Source organism: Acromyrmex echinatior, chromosome 3 (assembly GCF_024713525.1).
Source record: "Acromyrmex echinatior isolate Ae372 chromosome 3, ASM2471352v2, whole genome shotgun sequence".
NCBI classification, from domain to species: domain Eukaryota; kingdom Metazoa; phylum Arthropoda; class Insecta; order Hymenoptera; family Formicidae; genus Acromyrmex; species Acromyrmex echinatior.
In genome coordinates, this window is record NC_141854.1 from 23,505,199 (window position 1) to 23,517,647 (window position 12,449).

The following is a 12,449-nucleotide window of genomic DNA, read 5'->3' on the forward strand; positions in this document are numbered from 1 at the left end:
GATATTTCGCGCAATTACATTAGCATAGAAAAAAAATAATTTGCTTTTTATACAAATGTATTGTTTATAACAAAGATATCGTTATGATAATAAAAATACGTTATTCCTCGTAATGATGTAATATTCCTGCAAAAAATCACGTCGTGAGATTCATTCGATTGTGTAATGAACGCTGCATTTTGCAGCACTAAAAAAAGAAAAAAAAAACAAAGAACAGATTTTTTTTTTCTTGTTAGACGGAATAGATAGAACATCACGAACATTATTATCTATGGAAATATCACGTTTGCGGAATTTATTATAGTTAGAACATGCATAGAAATGTCAATGGACATATAAATTCAATTCCTACATACATCGCTCGAAAATTTTATTGTATGTTTGAATAAGATAAGAATTTAATGAATTAATATTAATTGTATAAAAGTAAATACATACTTATCTCATATTTTTTACTCAACTTTGTTTGAAAAAGTACTGAAATATTAATTTTATTTTAACATGTTTTTGTCATTATTTCAAATTGTTTTTATTATTATTTTATATACATATATTAGGTGTTGGAATTAATTCGTAGCGTTTTACAAGTGATGGGAAATACTTTCATTAATGTATTTTTTAATGCTCATGTGAAATAAATAACATTCTTTCATTAAAAACGCTACGAATTAATTCCAACACCTAATATATAATTTATATATTTATATATATATATTTTATTTATATATATTTTTTTTTCATATAAAGTTTAAAATTTTATTCATATAAAATTTTAATATTTCTGTCATCGCAAAATATATATTACTTCAATTAAAGTCTTTCTGACTTACGCGTTTCACAGTTAACGTTTTTATACACAGAGAAAATTTTATATTTGAAATTACTGTAATATGGTAATAGCTGCGGACTATCATGTAAATTATAAATTTAAATACTGTAGCTATTTTTTTAAAAACAATAATGCAATGTAATTTTTACTTTTTCATAGTATAAATTTTTATTACAAATTCAAAACTTGTTGAATAAAAGTTAGTATTGTAAAGATAAATAAAAAAAATATATATAGCAACTTTTGTTTGCGTACCATAGTAAAAATTAACTGTTTTCATATTAGAATATGGCTTAAGCACTAGTTTAACAAAATAATTATTTTATTTATGTCATAAAAATTAGTATTACCATAGTAAAAGTTATGTCGGAATCATGTTGTGATGGTCCATCGAAAATATAAAACATAGTAAAGTGAAATTTAAAATTGTATTAAAACTTAATATAAAATTTTCTTCGTAAATAGTCGGCTTTTATATAAATATTCGAATATTAAAAATATAATGAAAACGTTACTACAAATTTAAATAAAATATGAAGCATCCTTCACTAAAAAACTTCAATTATTATAGATATATTCTGAGACCTATATACCGTCACGCATTAATGATGTTGACACAATATGTATGTTTGACACAAGTTAAATACATATTATACATGTATAAATCAATTTGATTAAATAAATTAATTGGTTAATTTGCGATAAATTTTTAACTAGCATGATTCGAAATTTGCGCATTTTAAAACGTTAAACTTCATTGGCAGCACATATATTTCTTCGTAGAAATTATGAAACTGTATTTCTAATAATAAGTAGGCACATGTGCGACGCTGTCATATAAATTATATAAACGCGATATATTTTTTTCGTAAATTACGCGAGTTTCTTTTTGACGCGCACGTGTAAGCATACATGCGCATTTATGTCATGTACGTGTGTTTGCTACTTTTATTTATCAGTTCTAACATAAAAGCAAGAAAAAAACATTGTTATTGCTCTATTTTTTAAAATGAATGTGTTTTCGTGACTCCTCACAATAATGCATGTCAGCATTCGCTTCCTATCCTATTTCCTAGAACGATATGCGTAGTTTGACTATTCCAACGATCATTTTCAAGATAATTTTATTTTGCCGAGTTGGACATTTCAGTATTATAAAAGAGCTAAAAATACATGCATAATGAATCTTGTCAATTCTCAGAATTCCTAAGATATTTTTTTCCGAGAAGATATTTCTTATTTGATCAACATTTCGTTTTAATATATTAAATATATTTGAAAAATTGATGAAATTATGAATAAAAGAATAAAATTATATTGGAAAAATTGGAATAATACAAATATAGTAAAGGCGAGAAAAGTTTGACTGATACTTCTTTTCAACTTTATTTCATAATTTTTTAGATTATTATAATATTAGAATGGCTATTGAGGCATTCTACATCAAACTAGGCACCTTAGAAACATCAGTTTTATCTTCTATTTAAATTTGCTTTAATCATATTCTATAGATAAAAATACGAGTCACGTGAAAAAAATGTTTAAATTATTCATGCTTATAAGTTGCAGAAATTCATAAAAAACGTCGCTGATGCGAACATTCGATATATTATATTGTCGAAACCATTAATTGTACAAAAAAAATGGAAGAGACCGATTTTAAAGATCTTAAATTGATCTACGAATGGATTATTTTTAATTTATCATTTTCATATAAATAAATTATTTTTCATTTGTTTATAATTTTTATCAACATTTTTCGTCATCAACTCACCAATTAAAAAATTTTGTAAAAATATCATCATTCCCACTTCAATTATGAAGTAATCCTGAAAATTTCAAAATAGAATTCGAATGAACTGCATAATTAAAAAATTTTGATGTGTAACGGCGTGATATATCATGCGGAAGTCTCATATTTTTATTTTTAGCATATATCAGCAAATTGAAAAAAAAAAAATAAAAATGACGATGTTTCAAAAGCGTTCAGTTTGACGTGGAATGCCTGAAATATATAGAAAAAATATTTCATCCTAAATCAGTTATTATTTTAGCTTAATAATTTCGTATATAATGTAACGTAATTTATTATAAATTCTTCGAAACGAAATCTCTTCATTCTAAAAAGTGAAAATTGACTCAATCTTGAAAAAGAGTGACTCAATTTTCTATCTTTAAGAGTAAGATTTCACTCTTTTAGAGTGAGATTCATTCTAGAGAGAAAAGTTCTAGAGAGAACATTTGGCAGACATACAGCGTTCCACTTTAATGTATCAGAAGAAATAGTCCAAATGTTCAACAGTGTAGACATTCTGGAGCTAACGCGCCCACGTTACATGCGCGATACGATTTTAGAAGAGTTATTCATCCATCGGTTAAGACACACACTTTTCATGCAAATAGTCGACGAAACGGAATCTATAAAACGGCAGCAAAGTGGTCGTCCCGCCGCCGTAGGAGTACGGTAGGTAGTTCTATTTAGATCTCTCGATGGCAACCATCCAGGATGCGGTCGCCGTGAAGACGACGTGTTCGTTTGCCGCGATAGTCAGGGTCAGGGCATCTGCGTAGGGGATCTAGCCTAGTTACACTTAGCACGGTCGATCTGATCTATTTAACACCTCATAACAAACGAAAGACCCAGATGCACTCCTTGCAAATAAAACACATTCTTGATTACAGAACATTCTTCTTGATCTTGTCTTTGAAATAAAAAAAAAATGGCCACAATGGCTTTCCTTTACTTTTCAAATTAAGAAAGACTGTGACAGGCTAAAACTCAAATTTAAGATTCCTGCTCACCGTAGCTTGGATTGTGACATCAGAAGAAACAAAGACACAGAAAGATAAAGAAAATTCTTGCAAATTTATTAAAGTGTATTTTTTAATAAAACAACATTTGCAAAATCGATAGAATAGATTTGTATACACAAAAATACCGAAAATATTCCTCTTGTATATCCGGTAATCAATAAACAATAAATAATTATCATATATTTGAAATTTAATTATACCTAAGAAAATGAAACTAAGCTATATGATAGATGTTAAATATTTTGTTGAGATAAATATTGTATGACTTTATTCTTCGTCGATAGAGTATTAAAGTTTAAAGTATTAATTATAAAGTATTATAAATAATATTATAGTATTATTATGAAATATTAAATTCGTCGATCTATCTTCTTTAGCAATGAGAAACAGAAGTAATTATTTATGACGGAGTCTGTATAGGGTTCCGAAATTCGCGAATCGAAGTACTACAACAAGAAAGTTTGCAAAAAAAAATAAAAATGTTACTCGTAAATTTTTATTTTAAGTAATAATTTGTGAAATAATAAATAAATTTAAATATGGCTAATGACGGACTACATTTAAATGCTGAAGCGCACGCTTACTAATACTACCACACGCGCGATTCATAGACAGACAGCGGCTTAAACATATAATTAATTATATCTGTAATTAATTATATAATATTTAAACTTTTACATTTTAAAAACTACTACTTAAAATAAAAATGTATATACATATAATATTTTTTAATCTTTTAAAAACTTTCTTGTTGTGATATTTTGATTCGCGAATTTCGGAACAGCCTATGTATTCCCTGTGTATAAATAATTCCTTTAAATAAAATTATTTTTCCACTGAATCATTATTTTATATATTTTTAATAAAAAAAACATCAAATATTATGACTTAAAACAGACGGATAAAACGATCTTGATCAGTGCATCATCGTAATGATTTCCAGATGATTTACTATTCTAAATGATTTATGATCTATTATAAATAAATTTCATAGATATACTACGTGACTGATGTTTTCTATGAAAACCCGTCGAAGCCTAAATCAATAAACTGCGTCATGGAGTTCTTTCCCCGTGAAATGACGGGATCTTCAACGAAAGAGGTCGAATGCTATTAAATACTGTTGATCTCTCGTAAAGATGATGATTCACACATGTTATCATTAACGATTCTTAAATTTACACTTGCGAGTCGAATTAAAAAATGGACCACAGATGTGGTAGGACCACTTACGTTCTTTCTTCCGTCAAAAATAAGATGATATGAATAAGATGACTAAAAAGTACATATTTTTTACAAATTGTTCTTGAATTTATATCTTTATATATATATATATATATATATATATATATATAAACCATAGATATTTATCTAATCACTATAAATCAACGATGTAAATTAATAATTCTTTTCTTTCTTCTACGCACATCATTGAATTAAATTACGAGAGATTAATTAATTCAATCAAGCGTTTTTTATTTTTGTCCATCATCTTCTCAAAATAATCACGTACAAGAAATATAACGGCAATGTAATCTCAAGAATTGAGACCGAAAGAATAAATGATAACCCATAGCGAGGTTATATACAAAAAAAATGCAACGCGAAATGGAAATTGCCATTGCATTCGTTAAAAATACAACCTGAGATATTTATTGCAGTCTAACAATACTATCTCAGAATTCTAATTAACGCCATCAGTTGTATGTATGCCTTTCTTCGCGCGAGATTTATTCGACACGTTCAGAGACACTTTATCATTTGACTCGGAAATGTCTGGCTTTCGGAAATTGTCTTGTCAGACGAAAACAAAATCGCGAGTATATTCATTGTTACGTTAGCAGCCTATTATTTGCGGTATCCTGTTATTGTGCGATTTACGAGTAATTATACAAACTGTGTGTTGTGACTGAAAAATCTGTTTCATACACGTGCACTTCCGAGAATTTAGTTACGGACTGATTTTGATTTCTTTCGAGGTTAATACCAAGAGAAAATTAGTTAACGCTAGATCAAGTAAAAAGAGAAACTAGCAACAATTTCAATTACTAATTCTTTTACAAGTCACTGTGCTTTATAGCTGTGAATAATCTTCTCGATTAGACTATGAAGTTATCTTCATCAAACTGGATGTTATTATATTTGTCATATAGATAAAAAATTAAAAAATTAAAAAAACTTATAAAGCATAATGTCTCATAAGAGACACTACGCCTTATAAGTTTTTTAATAAACCAAACATATGCACAAGTACTTTTTATTGTATGGGTAGAAATAATTCAAGGTAAACTTAAAAGATAACAGCAAGATAATAAGTATTCACGACTATAGATAATTTCCTTTAACGGAAAAAACGTATATAATTCTTTAACAAGTGTAATTTAGACGTCATTAAAGTAGAAATAATTATATAAATAATATGTATATATTAAACAAATTAAGTTTATTTTTGTAATAAGTAAGCAAGATTAACACAATGGTGAGTTGTAAAATCATAACGCTGCAAAAAAAAATAAATAAATAAAAAAGTAATTTCAAAACTAATAATCGCTGCGATTCAGACTATAAATCATCATTTTTATATCAATTTTTAAAGAAAATCTCAATAAAATACTCAATAATATGAGCCTTCGTGGTTGTTAGTGCATAAATTATATCGTTTCTTTACTTCAAAACGCAATTCGCAAAATGATTTTCGAGTTATTATCATGAATGAGTTAGATACAGATTACTCTAAAAGTAAACCAACTTAACTTCACAAAGCGCCAAATAGCTGCACTTAAGTGCAGCTATAATTATGTCGTTCTTAAGATTTTTTTTTTAAATCATGATACCTTCTACAAGAATAACACATTTTGAGTTGTGTCATTTTTTTAAATAAAGAAGAGTCTTCTACAGAGAATATTTAGAGTTAAAATAGTTTTAGTGATTAAAATTTGAAGAAATGTATTTTTTATCTCTAATTTAATCATTTAATCTAATTTAATCATTTTATGAAGGTATTGAGTTATAACACTTTGATGAAATATTCTAAATTTGTTATAATTTTTTATATCAAAATCGTCACAACTTAAAAAAGTGGTTTTTTAAAGATTGTGAAACAAAATTATCATTTGTTCACATTTCTGAGAATATTTTTTTTGCCAATATTTAATTAGTCAATAATTTACTGTTAAGTTAAAAATAATATTTCTTCCTCTTATCTGAAAAACTTATTTTTTTGAATCATTGGTTTATTTTTTGAGTTGCGTTACTTCTGAAATAAAAGGATGATACATTCACAAAGAATAGGCGTTTTATTTGTATTAGATTTATTCTATAGACTCACAGATATTATTTTATTTATTCTTAAAGAACTTACGAGTGCCGGTATCAACACGCCGACGAGTTTCCATGTTCATAAAGATAAACAATCACAAAAAATAGGTCGCAGTATTAGCAATTAATCGGAATGTAAAATGCTTTGCGAGCACCAGCTCACGTATATTTAACCTAGATACATAAATACTTGAATTAAAAAGTCACTATAAATTAATATAACACATTTAACCACGTTAACTACTTTTCTTCATAGTGTATTATAAATACGCGGAACCATATTCTACGCTCGTTGCGTTTTCGTTATCACGAGTAAATATTAGATATTAGCCTCTCGGTATTTATAGAAATCCGAATTTACGTCGAGAACTGTATTCAACCGTGTACAGTAATGTTACTTCGATAAATGGCGATGGGAGAGCCGGGAAATCGTTCACGAGTCCAGCGGGAAGAGCGACGTATTCCCGTTAATATTCGCGAAATGCAGGAAAAGAACCGCTAGAACGGAAAAAGTGGAAAAGAGCGCGACAAACTCCGCAGTGTACGCGTTACGCTCACGAATGTCGACTGGCAGGCTGTTCTCGAAAGGCTGTTCGTTCGGAGTATCGGTCGAAAAGCCACGGCCGTGTCAGCTGAGCGTGGAAAGCAACAGTACACCGGTTATGAGAAAACTGGAATGTCTCTCTCTCTCTTTCTCTCTCTCTCTTTCTATTTATTTATCTTTGTCTTTCTCATATCACTATAACGCGTCGTCGTGAGAACGCACGACGATCGAATGTAACACGCAGACTGACGAGGACCGTTTAGTGTCGCGAGTCACTAATTATTTCGCGATAAGCATGTAATCAGATACGAAGTGTGTTCTAATAGATAATGTAAATATTATTGACAAATTTTAAAAGTAACACGTGTTCCTTGTAAAAATTTGATACTAGAAGATAATGATTAATTATTTCTTTCACATTGAGAAAAATATTGGAAATGAACGAAGATTTTGATTATATGAATAAGAATTTCGATTATCTCAACTAGAATAATAATAGATAGATTTAACCAGAAAATTTTCAGAATTCCAATTAATCTAACCAGACGTTTTTCTCAGTGTAAGTATTAAAAGTATTAAAATTATCATTCAGTGCTTTCAGTACTCAAAATAAATAATTTATCACTATCTTTCAGTGTTAAATTTGTTAGGATTAAATTGGATTTCTGTACATGGGAAAATTTTACTGAAATATTTAAAAATTCAGACAGATACAGATACTAGAAATAATTTTGTTGGATTATTAAAATAATTATACAGGAAACTCAAGCATGAGCAATTCTGCAAAAACTTTTGATAAGCAACTAGTTTACTAGTTAGAACATTCTACATAATTATTTTAATGATTCAAATATAATTATTTTCTCAGATCTGTACAAAAAATGATTTTGCTGAAATATTTAAAAATTTAGAGTGATAGCTAAATTTTTAGACACTTCAACAAAATCGTTTCTTATAATGCTATTAAATAAGCTCTGCTATTAAATATATTAATTCCAAATAATTTCTTGTATCTTCAATATTTTGACTGTTATTATATTGTATTAATAAAAGTCGATGTTTTGACATATCATCAAATGTTGTTTTTGAGTCAATTGTATATATGAGAATAAAAAAATCTTAGCTAAAAAAAAACAGAACCATTGCCAAATTTTCTTAGTTAATAACGATCTCATTAAAATTTCAGTTCGTTGTGAAATTAAATGTGTCACTCTTTCAAAAATTAATTGATATTATTAATTTCAAAGCAGTTTTTATAAAAAAAATATCACAGTATCTCTAGAATAATATTGTTATTTCTGCGCACGCAACTATCGTTTAAAGTTTAAATATCGAAGTTCAAGCTTTACGTCATAACGCTGTAATAATTATATGCGTAAAAAAGTGATTAGTCACTGACAAAAAAGAGTTGACAGTGTCAGGAAAAAGTATATTTTCTAGGTTGCGTGTACAAATAAAAATTATCACATCACAGTTGAGATTGAAATCTGAAATCGAAATATTTTCTAATAAATTATGTGATACAAATTAAATAAATGTATATATACTATATTACTAACTGACGAGGAGAACTAACTTTTGAGTGTTTGCAGCATCGAAATCCGAACTTGTAAAGATTATCATCATTTCCAATGATTGATTCAATGTATCAATAAATTATAATCTATCGTTAGTCACGAATAAATATAAAAATTAGCTTCATGCATCAACTGAAGTTACGTCGGCTTCAACGTTTACAAAGTATTATATTTTAATCTGTGGAAAAATCTGCGAATGCATTAATATTGCAGTCAATCAACAACAATTGCTATAATGGCTATTGTATTTATTGATTTCTATGTATATATATATATATAAACTTTGCAGAGTGTTTAAAGTAACTATTTTTTACCCTTTTTTTTATGCCTTTGTCAATACCCTTCGTTCTACTCAATTAGTTTTTACGAGCCAAGTTAATGTACCATTAACATCGACAACAATCGCTATTAACTGCTTCAATACTTAAATGTCGTTTTATTCAAATAAATTTCGTAATAATTATGCTTTAATAACATAATCTTTCAAAGGAAAATAAAAATATCTCAAAAAAAATTAAGGAAAACAATTTTGTAAACGTCCTTGTTCATTAATTCTTGCTTTAAATTAATCAAATCCGATACTAATTGAAAACTTCTTATCTTAAATTTAAAAAGATTTAAGAAAGAATGGCAAAAAAAAATTACCAACATCAGACTATTTTTCCAGAGGCAACGCTGTGTTTTATCAATATTATATCATCGAGATGATTAATTATGAGTAGAAGTAATTCTTACATAATTAAATCATGTCGTTACTTAATCTGATGATCTGTTTGTATTATCCGGCATGTTTACAAATTTCTGGTTTATGTGATTTTTTTTTATATGTGCGCTACACACACAACGAAAATAGAAACACGCTCTCTCGCGTGTATTCGCTCCAATTTATTTGCACAAAGTTATATACGCGTGTTGATAATAAGGAAAAATAATTCTTCTTCCTCTACTCTTTTCTCCCATTCAGATTATTAAATTTATGCCTCCTTAGAAAATTATATAAATTTATAATGAGAATGTAACCGCCGAGGAATTTTAATCTAAACATATTAATAGATATTAATAAATACAAAACAATATTTTCTAAACTTTGAAGATTCATAATGTTTAAATTTGATGTAATAAAATTTTAATGTTATGTGATAAAAAAAATTAAAAGTTACAATCAATATATAAATAAGAATAAATGCCTCATAATCTTTTTAAAAAAACTGAAACTTTATATCATTGGATGTAGCAAAAAAGTTATTTAAAATTTATACAAAGTATCGTCGTTATATTTCGTTTTTATTATTTAAAAATAATTCAGAAATCAATTTCACTACAATAATTAATATTTTAAATAAAAACCGATCAAAATTTTTTAATTATAATTAATTATATACATCATTATGTACATCAAACAATAAGGTTCTATTATAAAATAAACTTTATTTGAACAACAAAATGTAAAATAGCAAAAAGGCATTAATTACTAAAATCTGTTTTTGCCGACAGTAAAAATTAAAATTTTAAAATGTCCTAAAAATGAATGAATAAATTCTTACATGAAATTTTCGCTAAACAGCAGTTTTATTTCGAACATATCGATGAATATGTTAATTAAGCAAAAAGTGATATAATATATGCATGCTCTCTTTTTGCTTCTTTCTCTCTTAAAAATATTTAAATACATGCATAAGTCTGCGCATAAATGGAACATCAATATTTGTCACATTCATGCTGAAATCGCATAAATTCTACTACATTTACTCCACGTCACGTAAACATCAGTTGATGTAACAGATCAATGTCACACATGCAAACAGGCGGGACAATCCTTCTTCACTCCTCCAAAATATCATTTAAAACATATGTTCAAAATTAATTACAAAAATATCTCAAATATTTTAACTATCGTAACAATACAAACCCAGTCATGAAAAATTCAGAGTCCGTTTCAACACATACATATGGATCCTTTCCACGTTACATATTTAGTAGTAGCGTTGCTTGAGCGTCGTCAATTGCCAAAGAAACATAACCTATACAGCGACGCGATCGACGAAGCTCCACCCGTTTCGCGAGTTACCTCGTTAATCGTCAAATAACACAAAGCACATACGTATCATTTTGTAGGAAAACTGACTTACGTAAAGACTGCTGTCCCACGAACCTGCGTGGGTGAGCCGCACGCCCTTGAAGTCAACGTATCGACCCTGTCACCGCGCAATTCGCTCGCTCCTTTTTCGCCGGGGATATGCCGGATACGACGACGGAGTTCGACGGTGCCGATAGGATACGATCGCCCGATTCGCATGCTTTGCTAAAACGATCTTACGCGAGGCACCTCGATCCGCCTCGCGAAAACGACTTGAAGCTCACGAAAACTATGGGAACCAGGAATCTCACTGTCGCACTGCCACGTCGAGCTGCGCCGCGTCGAACTTATTCGCGTCACATACTCGCGTCGCGACCTTCCTTGTTATAAGTCGTAACCCTCGATCACCCTCGAATCGAACTCGCGATATGTATAGACGGATACAGCATTTGCAACTGCGCGTTGTCATCATATATTATCATATAGTGTTATTTTGCAGCTTCAGTTAAAGCGCGTTCATCAAAAAAAGCAGTAATTTTATACTGTTGTAAAATTCTTAAATATGATTAGTTTATACATTTAAATATGATTAGTTTATACATTTAAATCCAGGAATTAAGAACAAGAAGAAATAAGAAATTAAGGAATTAAGAACAAAAATATCAATCATCAAGTTGCAAAGCTGTTTTCTTTGATGAACTCAGTCAATCTTAATATTGGAGCAGAATAGCTTTGACCAAATTTCAGTTATAATTGGAGATTAATTCTACAATGTTATACAACGTTCGTATAATTTTTTTATGTAATTATTTGAATAAAATGTATTTTAAATTCTAAAAATGTATTTCAATTTGCATTGTTCTCTTCGATAATTTATAAATAAACGCTGATGTTACATATATTTTTTTTAAACATATAAAGATAAGCAAAAGTTCTCGTTTAATTGTAAAATAATTTATGCAGCATTCAATTATAAAAAAATTAGACCTAGGAATTTAGATTTCCTAATAATAGGATAGGAAATTTTACATCTCATGCAAATAATATAGGAGTCTTATCGAAAAATATATCTATATTATTTCAATAATGCATATAGAATTATTTATCTTTTATTGTTACACATAGAAAAATTAAATTAAGAGCGGTGAATTATCCCATACAATATATATCATTGCAACAATATTGCAATGTTTCAGCAATATTATAATAATACTATTGCAATATACAGTATACAATTATGCTATTTTCTGTACTGTATAAGATACAGCTAGAAATTATCCTCGAAATGAC

General features: G+C 28.3%; 1 protein-coding gene across 7 annotated transcripts in view; it reads right to left on the bottom strand.

The window, feature by feature from the left end:
- LOC105143346 (calcium release-activated calcium channel protein 1) overlaps positions 1-11,463 on the bottom strand; it is a 28,318-nt gene extending 16,855 nt beyond the window's left edge. The window contains exons 1-2 of one of the 7 annotated variants that reach the window (XM_087403792.1): positions 10,992-11,203; positions 7,005-10,909 (exon numbers count right to left, since the gene is read on the bottom strand). In XM_087403792.1, coding sequence (XP_087259918.1) covers positions 7,005-7,044 — 40 coding nt within the window. In that variant the 5' untranslated portion in view covers positions 7,045-10,909; positions 10,992-11,203. The other 6 variants (XM_087403790.1, XM_087403791.1, XM_087403789.1 and 3 more) reach the window with 6 other exon arrangements.
- Positions 11,464-12,449: the final 986 nt, after the last annotated feature.